The sequence below is a fragment of the Dama dama genome, chromosome 18 (assembly GCF_033118175.1).
Source record: "Dama dama isolate Ldn47 chromosome 18, ASM3311817v1, whole genome shotgun sequence".
Taxonomy (NCBI): Eukaryota; Metazoa; Chordata; class Mammalia; order Artiodactyla; family Cervidae; genus Dama; species Dama dama.
In genome coordinates this window covers 41575245-41589562 of record NC_083698.1, presented here as the reverse complement: position 1 = coordinate 41589562, position 14318 = coordinate 41575245, and the positions used below count along the sequence as shown (strand labels likewise).

At 38.3% G+C, this 14318-nt stretch overlaps 1 protein-coding gene across 1 annotated transcript in view; it reads right to left on the bottom strand.

The window, feature by feature from the left end:
• GSAP (gamma-secretase activating protein) overlaps nucleotides 1–14318 on the bottom strand; it is a 91327-nt gene that overhangs the window by 43372 nt on the left and 33637 nt on the right. Inside the window, exons 13-16 of the mRNA XM_061165169.1 lie at nucleotides 6980–7057; nucleotides 5487–5564; nucleotides 720–812; nucleotides 378–595 (exon numbers count right to left, since the gene is read on the bottom strand). Of these exons, the coding sequence (XP_061021152.1) occupies nucleotides 378–595; nucleotides 720–812; nucleotides 5487–5564; nucleotides 6980–7057 (467 nt within the window). The remainder of the gene's footprint in view (nucleotides 1–377; nucleotides 596–719; nucleotides 813–5486; nucleotides 5565–6979; nucleotides 7058–14318) is intronic.

Genomic DNA, 14318 nt, shown 5'->3' with positions numbered 1-14318 from the left:
GTGAGCTATCTCTAATTAAAGTGTAATAAATAGATTTAGTCCTTTTGATGATATTCACAAAATACAGACCAGGAGAAAAAGTAGGTATTTGAGAAACTCTCTATTTTACTGAGCACTTCCTTGGAACGTTACTGCTAGAGCTAACATTCACTCACAATATGGAAAAGAGAATGGTGAAAAGAACAGACATGCCTCTCAGTATGAGGTCTGTGTGCATAAAAAAGGAGAGCACAAGGGAAGAACACCCTCAAGTCAGGACAAAAACGATAAACCTCAGTTGTCACCGAATAAACCTAACTTCTGTTCACTTCAACCACTAAATGTATACATCTAGGGTTGTCCATTTGCAGATTTCTAAACTCAAGCTATATTCCCACCTTGGCTTCCAGTTGTCGTGGGTCTCGGCCACATGACAGCACACAGTGAAGCAAGGCCATCCTCTCCCAGTCCAGCCGGCTGTCCCACAGGGACTCCAGTAAGTGTGGCTGGTTGAGGAGCGCCCTGTAGAGCTTTCCAGAACGCGAATCCAGGACCAGAGACCCTGACAGTGACTGCAAAGGACTATGAGGTAGCATACGAGTCACTTCACTGTTTGCTGGCCAAAAAAAAAAAAAAAAGGAGATCAGCAAACAAAAGGATCCCACTCCCCCAAATATAAATATTAACATTTAAATGAACCCAAACAGACCATGTTCATGAGGGAAAAACTACAGGCATACCTGTCAGAAACAGACTGTGGCAGATCAGGTCTGGATGTTGAATGTTAAGGAGATGAAAGAAATGACCAGGTAAGTAAACGGCCACGTAATAGTCTATGGAAGAGAGATTTAAGTCAGCTCCAAGTGGCAAGTGCTGTACAATATAGATTAGAGTCAACAACTTTACAGTATCCCTATTTTTCTTTGAATCTCTTAAAACACAGAAATTTTGACCAATGTAATAAAAAGCTGTCTGATGTCAGTAATGTTTCATCTTACTAGCAAGATATCATTTATTTCTACCTATAGCTTTCTTTAGATATTTAGCTATGGTTATCTTAATTTATATCTGTAGTTTTGTTTATGAATTGTTGCTTTATATGAATCTGAATGAACTCTGAGAACAAATCAGAATTTTAAAATATCCAGCAACATGAATTATTCCTTAATATGACAGGCTGGAAATAGTTTATCATGGGAATTTCCTTCATAATTTCTGACATGTGAGGGAAGTTCTAAAATTTAGTTTCTTATGTTTGCCCACTGCTCATTGTCACTATTATCATCAGCAGCAGCATTTTCTCTAAAGAACCTTTAAACTGATATTCATCAAAACAATCTCTGTAGGCATTCTGACATTTCATGATGTACTAATTTATTTCCTTGCATAACAAGCTGCCTAGAATTCGCACCTTCACAGTCCCTTCATGAGATATTTTTGTACAAAGAACAGACTTTTTGTATACAGATTTGAGGCAAGGTATACAAAACAGGTTTTTGGAGAGGGGGGCAGGATAGAAGTAGCCCTTGCCAATAATTTTTTCTAGGATCTTAGAAAAACAGAAAAATTCATATAGTAGGAGTGAATTTCATGCAGATGAAGCATTTAGATTATTAATATAAGCAAACCAGCTAGACTCATTTTTTCTCCCTAAGAAGTAAAGAAATACATGCTAATTATTTTCATAAAAGGCATTCTGTGGAAGGGAAAGGAAAGAGGATGTAAAACTCTAAATAGTTGACTTATAGCTGTCCTTTCAAGTCACTGTAGATTAAATGATGCTAAAGTACTTAGCATAAGTGGTTGCGATGTTATCATTATAACAGCACTTAAGTAGAAAAACACAAATCATGATACGGTAGGGCACAATGGAAAGACATCATGACCTAAATTAACTCCTCATCCTACCACTTACTTGACCAGTTAATTACAGTAGTACTATGTCCCTGGGAAAGGGGGCATTTGGAAATACATGAGGGTGTTCTAAGTTGTCACAATTATTGAGGCAGAGGGGAGATTTATACTGTCATTTGATGAATGAATGGGCTCCAAGAATGTCAAATCTCTCAGTGTGCACACAAAAGTTACTGTCTCACCAAAAGTGTCAGTAGTACCTATGGCAGGCTAAACATCCCAAAGATGTTCATGTGGTAATCCCCAGAGCCCATGAATATGTCACCTCAAGTGATAAAGGAGACTTTGAAGATGTGATTAAGGATCTTGAGATAGGAGGATCCTGCATTATCCAGTTGGACCCAATGTAATCACAAATGGTTTTATAAGGAAGAAGAGGAAGATCTGACTACAGAAGAGAAGACCATACAATGATGAAAGAGACTGGAGTGATGTGATCACAAGCCAAGAGATGCTAGCCTCTAGATGCTGGAGGAGGCGAAGAATCAACTCTTTCCTGAAATCTCCAGAGGAACCATTTCTGCCCCTACCTTGATGCCCTAAGACTTGCTCATTTTAGAATTTGACCTCCAGAACCATAAGACAATGTGTTGCTTATTTAAGGGCTAAATTTGTGATGATTTCTTACTGCAGCAATAAACTAATATAAGATCTCCAGGGGATCTTCCCAACCCAGGGGTTGAACCCAGGTCTCCCACATTGCAGGTGGATTCTTTACCTGCTGAGCCACAAGGGAAGCAGCGCCCCTGATCAGAGACACAAAAAGAAGTTTAAGAACACAACACAGACTTTCCGAGTTTCAGTTTCATTATCTGTAAAGTAGGGATTCTTTACCAACTGAGCTATCAACATTCAGAAACTAAGATCATGGCATCCAGTCCCATCACTTCATGGCTAATAGATGAAGAAAAAGTGGAAACAGTGGCAGACTTTATTTTGGGGGGCTCCAAAATCACTGCAGGTGGTGACTGCAGCCATGAAATTAAAAGACACTTGCTCCTTGGAAGAAAAGTCATGACCAACCTAGACAGCATATTAAAAAGCAGAGACATTACTTTGCCAACAAAGATCCGTCTGGTGAAGGCTATGGTTTTTCCAGTGGTCATGTATGGATGTGAGAGTTGGATTATAAAGAAAGCTGAGCACCAAAGAATTGATACTTTTGAACTGTGGTGTTGGAGAAGACTCTTGAGAGTCCCTTGGACTGCAAGGAGATCCAACCAGTTTATCCTAAAGCAGATCAGTCCTGAATATTCACTGGAAGGACTGATGTTGAAGCTGAAATTCCAATACTTTAAGTGGCTACCTGATGCAAACAACTGACTCATTTGAAAAGACCCTGATGCTGGGAAAGATTGAATGCAGGAGGAGAAGAGGACAACAGAGGATGAGATGGTTGGATGGCATCACTGACTCAATGGACACGAGTTTGAGTAAGCTCCAGAAGTTGGTGATGGACAGGGAGGCCTGGTGTGCTGCAGTCCATGGGGTTTCAAAGAGTTGGACACGACTGAGCGACTAAACTGAAAATAAGGATAACATCACCAAGAAGAATTGCTGTAAAGATGAAGAAAACTTAAGCAAAACACTTAGAATATAGTGTTAAAACAAAAAAAAGAATATAGTGTTAATTTGAGAAAAGACAGTTTTTTAATGTATAAATATATCTGTCTTATATAGAGGTGGTTTGTGGTTCATGAAAAACTTCCCTTAAAACTCTATTCTTTAATATTTAAATCAATAGAAGCCCCTTCTAATAGGGTGACATTTCAGGGAAATTATATGCAATAAATTGCAAAAAGACCTCACTCAAAAAGCAATACTGTTGTCATAAAAGTCACCTCTAGAATAGTTTTAATCTTGGGTACAAACTTGTGCCTATGTAACAAAATCTGTTTCAAGAAGGAAAGACAACTTATGTAAGATAGCCTATTTTTACAAAGCTCTACTATTTTTTCACTCTCCACATTCTAAAGATCATAGATTAAATCATGGCTGCCCTTATCAAGAGTCACTCCTAGGGGTTAAAAAAAAAGGAAGCATACATTTGACCTTGCAAAATGGGAAGTTTTTTTAGTGGAAAGTTTCCCACATCACTCTAGAGATGGGATACTGATATAGCTTTGCTGATAAGAATCAAGTCTCAGACCCAGGAAATCTTACATTTATCTCTCTTACCACAGGATACAGTAGAATCAGGCCTCTCAGAAATAATTTCCCACAGGTTCAGAGCTCATATTAAAAACTGCCACATATTGACCCACTTAGCATAGGATATCTCCCCTCATCAACAGTATCATTCAAAATAAAAATCTTTTTTTTGCAACAGTGTGGCTGGACCTAGAGAGTATTATGCTTAGTTAAATAAGTCAGATAGAGAAGTAAGAAATATTCTGTATCATGTATACGAAGAATCTAAAAAAATAAAACAATTATCTACAACAAAACAAAAGCAGACTTACAGATAAAGAGAACAGATTAGTCGTTACCAGTGAGGAGAGAGAATAAGGGCAAAATAAGGGTAGGAGATTAACAGGTACAAAGCATGTACAAAATAAATAAGTTACAAAGATGTATTTTATAGGCAAGGAAACATAGCCATTATTTTGTAATAACTTTAAGTGGAGTATAATCTATAAAAATAATGAATCACTGTTGTGCACCTGAAATTAATATAATATTGTAACTTAATTACACTTCAATTTAAAAGACCAAAAAAAATTATAAACTTTCTTATCATTTTGGTTCTTTCTTTGCCCAGTTCCTTTACAAGACTTTGTCATGATAGTAGGCAAACTGGGAAACAGGGATAAAGAAAATATTAAAGAACCCATCTGCTCTAAACCTGAAGTTTTTCTTTGAAAAATACTGTGCCAGGCAAGCAATAGTTCTGTTTAGTCTTGTACTAACTAACCGGTTTGTGCCCACTCATCCCAACTGTCATGGAAAAGCAGCTTTCCACAGGGAGCCACAATAAATCCCTTCTTTACTGACTTCATTATAGACTCACTTAATATGTTTTTTTTTTTTCACTTAATGTATTTCAGTCTAATACTCAAGTTCCCTTTACCATATTTACTCAGTGAAAAACAACTCACTCAAGCTGATCTATCTATAAATGATTTATGGGACTCAGAAGCTTTTAGCAATTAGTAACAGGGAACAGATGATTTCTCAAGGGTTTTTGTCTCTAAAATCAAGGGACAACATGATGTATTATTTCTCATAGGCTTTTAAGAAACATCTCATTCACTGTCATCATTTTTATACTAACAAATGATCTTTTAGGATTGCTACTAAAAACATAGGAACGCTGACATCTTAGGTTCTAAGAAGGGAGATACATTCCTTCCGCACCATCCCTTCTTTCAAAAAGCTCATTTTGGTGGGGGCGGGGGGGGCGGTGTATCCAGAGAAAACCTTCCCCTATCTGGCTTCAAAAAGGTCAGTCAAAAAAAAAAAAAAGGTCAGTCATAGTCATCACAACCTGAGTCCCAAAGAGGCATGAGAAAATGGGGTGCAAAGAAAAACAAGGCCTAACATGTACCAGAAGGAAAGGTCAGAGCAGAGAGACACATATGCTGCTCACTCACCAAGGTTGAGAAAAGTAATGCCCTTTGTCACACATGAGTCAACACTCCCAAGACTAGTAGTGAAGGTCTTGCTGTGCCCTGTGGAGAGAACACCAAGCCAGAGAAAGGATGTTAAGAAACAAAGAGCTGCAATTCCACCCAAGGCAGTGACTCCACATCATACTCCCCACACAGAGTAACGGTGAAACTGACAAAGCAAGTGTCTTCAGGGTCCTAGAGCTCATGGTTCCCCCATCACTCTCCAGAAGCCAGCACTGAAGACAGATCACCTGAGTGTGGTCACAAGCCGGTAGTTGTTCTGGGCTTACACATAATCTTAGAGCTTAAAAGGTGGGTTGTGCTGGGATAGAAGGATCCGAAGAACTTTACTTAAGAATCCAAGAGATGGAGAAGACCAGGTGGCTGTTCAGCCCTCACGCCTCAAGGCTCACTGCCACACTCTTGCCGTCATTAAGGCCCTTGAAGACTTCTCTGAATCACTGAGGAAGCCCACTGTGAGTCAGTGATCTAGTGTACTCAGGGTAGGACTGGGCTTCACGTTCCATTCTCCTAACTCTTAATCATGGTTATTAGCTCTTAGTCCAACTTTCAGAAAAGTTCTATTTACTGGCTTTAATTATTAACCATTTGAAAAAGGTATGAAAATGTTCCACAAATATCAAACTTGTATTATTAAAGCATGCATATAGGTCTTCTGAATTTTCTTCTGTTTTCTTCATTATTAAGTTATTAAACATTTTTTTACTTTGATCTCTAACTTCTGAATGTAACATTAGGCATGGCTGCAGAATAAAATCTGGTGTGACCTGGCATAATTTTTTTTGAAAATCCTAATTTTAAATAATTTTAAGTCTACCCACAGTATTATTACATAACTACTAATTTTAAGCAACTAAACAAGCAGAATAAATACACTTTAGCATGGTTCAGGCTAAAACTATTAAAAGTCAATTTTAAAACTATTAAAGGGCACTCTGCTATCAACTACAGAACTAGAAAAGATTAGACACTTCACTCCTGTCCTCCAGGCTGACTACTGACATATCAATTTCTTGGGCCACAGATGTATGAAATGAAATAAATGTATCTTAGTCTAAGAGCTGTTAAAGTCTAAGATGGTAGAAACTTTTTAAACTAAAACCTTATGTACCCTTATAAGCTAAATCTATAGGTACCTTTCAATTAGTAATAATATAAAAATAAAAAACACACTCTCAGCAAATACATCCCTTTGCATTGGTCTATAGGCCTGGTAAAAAGATATACGTCAGGAAAAAATATATACTATACAATATTATTTTAAAAATAATATAAAAATAATTAGCTAACAACACTCATCATTCATAAATTTTTTTAGGAAATATGTATTATATAGGTATACAGATATATGATGTACTGATCAAATTTGTTATAAGGTAATAAAACTTTAAAATCTATATATTTTGCTATTTGGAAAAAATGATTATGCTAAAAAAAGAATAAATGAAAAGTACCTTTATGAAAGTAGAACACTGAATATGTGATTTGTTCACAAGAGTCAAAGTTCGGGCAGTAACATACACACAAACTTCCTAGAAGGAAGAAAGTATTTAGTAAAGCTTAAAAGAATCACAGACAAATAAAGTTTCCTAAGCTACTTAACCTTACTGCCATTCCTTTAGATGTTCTGCCTCAATTTACCTCATAGATTATTCCCAAATTCTAGAAGTTAACTATTAACAAGTTACTAAGAAATTCCAGTATTCTTGCCTGGAAAATCCCACGGATGGAGGAGCCTGGTAGGCTACAGTCCATGGGGTTGCAAAGAGTTGGACACGACTGAGCGACTTCACTTTTTTTCAAGAAATTTCAATTCAACAATTACTCAGCACACACTATATGCAATGTATAGTGGTAGGCTATTGAAGGCTAGGAAACTGGAGAGAGACTTCCATATACGAAATCATGGGAGTCTGGAGAAGTTTACAAAGCTTCATGAGATTCTCCTTACATACACGTCCTCCCCCGTGCTGTGCTCTTTTTCAGTCTGTTCTCCAGTCATGACTAATAGCTATGGACCCCAGTTGATCAAAAATATGTCTCCTTTTTACAGACAGTTTCCAGTCTTATCATTTATTTACAATGGAAGGCAAACTGAGGCAATGAGAGCAACTGGTGTGTGAGCCTGTTCCCACCTATATTTGGGTCACTGAGGTCCGTGGCCCAAGGTCAAAGGAGAGCTCCTGGGACAGACTGGTTTTTCCAGATGAGCGCTGACCGCTCACTTAGCCCACCACTTCAGAACAACCTCAGCCTGCCCATCCGCATCAATGTGTAAAACTGTCCATCACGTCCAGCGGCTGCTGCCACCTGTACATGTGGGTAAATTCATCAATGACTTACAAATGAGGGCATTATGCTTAGACTGATACTTCTATTCTAATGTTAGCATTTATGTGATCACCTGAAATAGGAGATTTCTAGGGTGGAAAGGAACTTGACAAACCTGGTTCTAGTCCCAGAGTGAATATTCACTAGCTATGTGAACTCTATCATTATTCTACTTCAGTGAATCATTTCCTCTACCATATTCCACTAGAGTTCCTTTGTTAAAAATCATGGTAGGGAAAAAAGGTCCATTTTCCCTAAGAAGGCTATTTCAGGACGTATTTAAGCATTCTGTTATAATATTTATCAGTTTTGACTCTTTTAATGATTTTTAAGAGTGCAATATATTGTTAGAAATTAATTTTATTGCAATATTTTCAACATGAAATGACAAAAAAGAATAACTCTATCAGATTAAAAAAGGTAACAATTCTGTTAGATTTTTAATTACCGTTATGCTTAAAGACCACACAATAATAACTTTCTTTAAAACTACAGCAGACTCACTAAAAAGAAAATAATGCTACACTAAAGCATAAGCAAAAATAGTAATTAAAAGAGTTACCAAAGTTCCATGTACCACTTTGAATACTTTCATATAGTAAACATGCTATATGTTTACTATAGAATGTAAACCTACTGGTTTATCCTGTTCTTTTATGTTCTATGATCACAAAGACAAAGACATTTTTAACAGACAGAGTTAAAACTTCAGCCTCTCTCTGATAATAAAGAAATAAGAATTAAAATAAGGTACCACATTTTTCCTTTAAAATTAAAAAAGTTTTAAAAATTATAATCAATTCTGCCAATGGAAGAACAATCTCAAATAATAGTAATGAAAGGTGAATGAGTACAACCTCTCTGAAAAAACAGTTTTGCAGAGAATTAAATATATTCACACCTGTTTACCCAGCAACTGTTCTTTTAGGAATCTGTCCTGAGGAATGAGCATGAAATGTAAACAATATCAGGAAGATTATAATCTCCATTCTAGAAAAAAATCTCTACACACCATTCTTTAGAGAACGGAGGTTATTGTTTTCCTTGTTTTGAAGAAAGTTAACATGAGATGTAGAATAAACTTACGTAAAAACATACATTGAGAGCCATATTCAGATGTCATAGCAAGTATCTCCAAACAGGTTGCAGCTTAGTCCCCCTTCTCAATCCCAAAGCGGGAAAAAAGACACAGCAAGGGGAAATGGACTGTGCACAGACTCTGCAAACCTGTCCCGCTCCTAGAATTTTCTCTGATAGTGTAAATGTTCTACTGGTTCCAAGTCTGGTAGCCATGAGCCACATGTGACTACTGAGCATTTAAAAGATGGCTACTGTGACTGACAAACTCCTTTTAAATTTTATTTAATTTTAACAACTTAAATAGCTGCACGTGGCTAGTGGCTACCATACGGGACAGCACAGTCCTGGAGCACCGGTTCTCGCCTCTGAAAGCGCATTAAAGCTTCCTGAGCTCACAGATACCCGGACAGACTAAATCAGAAACTCTGGGGCTGACACTCGGGCATCAGTATTTGTTACATTTGCCTGAATCATATTAACTGAAATCTCTAAGCCTCAGTTTCCTCATCTGTAAATAAGGAAAGCATAGCACCTCCTTCATGTGGTTCTAATATGAGTGTTAAATGAGATAATAATGTATAAAGCTCTGGCAAAAAAAGTTATATGTAGTCATAAAGGTTAGCTGCTATTATTATTAGTCCAGAATAATTTCGCTGCTATTTATGAGTTTGGGGAAGTCAGAGTTTGGGGGAAAAAAAAAAGCATGCTCTTAATGGTGTATCCAGCGATGTTTAATGAATATTCATCAATGATGAAGATAATATCTCAAAGTTGGCTAGCCCGGGGGAAACCATTTGGACAATGAAAGCTATTATGGACAAAGTTTTCCAAGGGAAATTATCTCATTGTAAAAAGCTCTATAAAATGCAAAACAGAGGCCTAATTCTGGGAACTTGTGAAGGGCAACTCTTAGAATTAAATGTGCAGGACGGAGAAGTTACACTTTTCACCCCTTACCACCTCCCAGTAGGTGGTGCACAAGAAAGAATTACAGCCGCCATGGACCCAGAATACACAGAGCATTCTAAGTACCACTTCAGGGTTGACTCTCAAGATAGGGGGTGCAGTCTTTCCTTCAATGCTTTAGAAAGTCCCTGATTCAGGCTTCCCTGGTAGCTAAGCTGGTAAAGAATCTGCCTGCAGAGCAGGAGATCCTGGTTTGATTCCTGGGTTGGGAAGACCCCTGTAGAAGGGATAGGCTACCCACTCCAGTATTCTTGGGCTTCCCTGGCAGCTTGGCTGGTAAAGAATCCATCCACAATGTAGGAGACCTGGGTTTGATCCCTGTCAGGAAACAGCAGAATGGGAAAGACTAGAGATCTCTTCAAGAAAATTAGAAATATCAAGGGAACAAAATTCAGGCAAAGATGGGCTCAAAGATAAAGGACAGAAGTGGTATGGACCTAACAGAAGCAGAAGATATTAAGAAGAGGTGGATGGATAGAATACACAGAAGAACTGTACATAAAAGATCTTCACAACCCAGATAATCACGATGGTGTGATCACTCACACTCACCTAGAGCCAGATATCCTGGAATGTGAAGTCAATTGGGCCTTAGGAAGCATCACTATGAACAAAGCTAGTGGAGGTGATGGAATTCCAGTTGAGCTATTTCAAGTCCTAAAAGATGATGCTGTGAAAGTGCTGCACTCAATATGTCAGCAAATTTGGAAAACTCAGCAGTGGCCACAGGACTGGAAAAAGGTCAGTTTTCATTCCAATCCCAAAGAAAGTCAATGCCAAAGAATGCTCAAACTACTGCACAATTGCACTCATCTCACACGCTAGTAAAGTAATGCTCAAAATTCTCCAAGTCAGGCTTCCACAATACATGAACCGTGAACTTCCAGATGTTCAAGCTGGTTTTAGAAAAGGCAGAGGAACCAGAGATCAAATTGCCAACATCCGCTGGATCATCGAAAAAGCAAGAGAGTTTCAGAAAAACATCTATTTCTGCTTTATTGACTGCCAAAGCCATTGACTGTGTGGATCACAATAAACTGTGGAAAATTCTGAGAGATGGGCATACCAGACCACCTGACCTGCCTCTTAAGAAACCTGTATGCAGGTCAGGAAGCAACAGTTAGAACCAGATATGGAACAACAGACCAGTTCCAAATAGGAAAAGGAGTACATCAAAGCTGTATATTGTCACCCTGCTTATTTAACTTATATGCAGAGTACATCATGAGAAATACTGAGCTGGGAGAAGCACAAGCTGGAATCAAGATTGCTGGAAGAAATATCAATAACCTCAGATATGCAGATGACACCACCCTTATGGCAGAAAGTGAAGAAGAACTAAAGAGCCTCTTAATGAAAGTGAAAGAGGAGAGTGAAAAAGTTGGCTTAAAGCTCAACATTCAGAAAACTAAGATCATGACATCTGGTCCCATCACTTCATGGGAAATAGATGGGGAAACAGTGGAAACAGTGGCTGGCTTTATTTTTTGGGGATCCAAAATCACTGCAGATGGTGACTGCAGCCAAGAAATTAAAAGATGCTTAATCTTTGGAAGGAAAGTTATGACAAACCTAGACAGCATATGAAAAAGCAGAGACATTACTTTGTCAACAAAGGTCCGTCTAGTCAAGGCTATGGTTTTTGCAGTAGTCATGTATGGATGTGAGAGTTGTACTATAAAGAAAGCTGAGCGCTGAAGAATTGATGCCTTTGAACTGTGGTGTTGGAGAAGACAATCTTGAGAGTCCCTTGGACTGCAAGGAGATCCAACCAGTCCATCCTAAAAGGAGATCAGTCCTGGGTGTTCATTGGAAGGACTGATGTTGAAGCTGAAACTCCAATCCTTTGGCCACCTGATGCTAAGAGCTGACTCATTTGAAAAGACCCTGATGCTGGGAAAGACTGAGGGCAGGAGGAGAAGGGGACGACAGAGGATGAGATGGTTGGATGGCATCACCAACTCAATGGACATGGGTTTGGGTAGACTCCGGCAGTTGCTGATGGATAGGGAGGCCTGGCATGCTGCAGTTCATGGGGTTGCAAAGAGTCTGACACGACTGAGCGACTGAACTGACTGACCCACTCCAGTATTCTGGCCTGGAGAATTCCATGGACAGTATAGTCCATGGGTTTGCAAAGAGTCAGACACAACTAAGCAACTCAGATAGGGTGTGCAGTCTTTCCTTCAATGCTGTAGAAAGTCCCTGATTCACCATCCTAGTGTTAAAAATGTATCAGAAAAAACTATAGGAACTCATAATCCTAATAAATCAGTGGTCTGACATTAACAGAGTACTTTTGCCCAGCACTAACTCTTATGATCACCCTCATCTTCGAGATTTTAACCTTTAAATCTCTGAAAGGTAGCAGATTTCATTTCTTAGGGCAGGAAAATTCAGGTAAGAAGTGGTGGTGAAAGGTAAAAGTAACTCTCAACGACCAATATGGAACAACTGAACAACAAATCTTATTACAGCATCAGCATGAATGTAATAGTTGAAATAAGTAGAGTTTGTAAAAGGTCCTGAGTCTATTGGCATTTCTTTCATGAACCATGTTTTCTGTTCTCCACACCAGTGGAAAACTAAGCTCCTTATTATAGAGGGAGCCATACAGGAATTAGACAATTTGCACCTTTCTCCATTTGCTGAAGTAGGTATTTGTTTTAATCACAAAGTTTCAAAAGCTGTTTTTGAAAAGTAATTTGGGAAATACATGAACTGATGACTTATGAGTTGAAAATAAAAAGGGTGTTTCATTTGGTTTATTTCATCTTAAATCTGAAAGCATCCCATTTGAAACAGGCTTATTTTTTCGATTTCAAAGCTGACTTTGAAAAGCAAGGCTCCTAGACGTCACTGAGAAAGGAAAAACAGGCTCTTTCACATCTTTTGCCAAATTAACCTAACATTTCTAAGATATGTCATAGATAGCCTATTTATAAACTACTAATATATGTGAGAAATTCCTGTGGGAATAAAATAAAAAGGAATAAAAGCTTCACAGAATAAAAACCTAAAATGATTGTTTATATACAACAAATTTAAATTAAGTAGCAGGGAAGAACCAACCCTGGGGGCACCACATGAGCTCTGGATCCCATTACATCCCACCTTCTAAGCAAATTCACTCTACTAGTTATTTCTCTCTGCTGTATATTGTCATCTTTTCTTTTCCACTAAATATCCTATAAGCATTCAAACATACTACAGTCTCTACTGTCTCAAAAAATAATATCCCCACAAGCCCACTTCCCCATCCAGCTGCTGCCTCTCTTTGGCATGCACATGTTGTTATAATTTTTCAATTCTCACAAGAGATTTCACCCAGCACAATCAAGATTTTACCTCAATCACCCAGCACAAACTACACACAGTAACTTCCATGCAGCCATACCCAATGGGCTCCACTTTTCACCACCTACTAAAAGTCACTCTTTTTTATGAAACCCCCTTGACTCTTGGCTGCTATAACATCCCACTTGGTTTCCCTCTTGTCTCCCCATACTCTTTCCTTTTTCTTTGAATGTTCTACATAACCTTTGTATATTTATGTCCAAATCTAATTCCTAAACCTCCTCCCCTTTTTTGACCCTTTACTTGTGTGAGATAAGTGCAACTGTACAATAGTTTGAGCATTCTTTGGCATTGACTTTCTTTGGGATTGGAATGAAAACTGACCTTTTTCAGTCCTGTGGCCACTGCTGAATTTTCCAAATTTGCTGACATATTGAGTGCAGCACTTTCACAGCATCATCTTTTAGGACTTGAAATAGCTCAACTGGAATTCTATCACCTCCACTAGCTTTGTTCATAGTTATGCTTCCTAAGGCCCGCATGACTTCGCATTCCAGGATGTCTGGCTCTAGGTGAGTGATCACACCATCGTGATTATCTGGGTTGTGAAGACCTTTTTGTATAGTTCTTCTGTGTATCCTTGCCACCTCTTCTTAAAATCTTCTGCTTGCTAGGTCCAGACCATTTCTGTCCTTTATTGTGCCCACCTTTGCATGAAATGTTCCCTTGATATCTCTAATTTTCTTGAAGAGATCTCTAGTCTTTGCCATTCTATTGTTTTCCTCAATTTCTTTGCATTGATCACTGAGGAAGGCTTTCTTATCTCTCCTTGCTATTCTTTGGAACTCTGCATTCAAATGGGAATATCTTTCCTTTTCTCCTTTGCCTTTTGCTTCTCTTCTTTTCTCAGCTATTTGTAAGGCCTCCTCAGAGAACCATTTTGCCTTTTTGCATTTCTTTTTCTTGAGGATGGTCTTGATCCCTGCCTCCTGTACAATGTCATGAACCTCCATTGTAATTCTTCAGGCACTCTGTCTATCAGATTTAATCCCTTGAATCTATTTGTCACTTGATTTGATTAAGGTCATTCCTGAATGGTCTAGTGGTTTTCGCTACTTT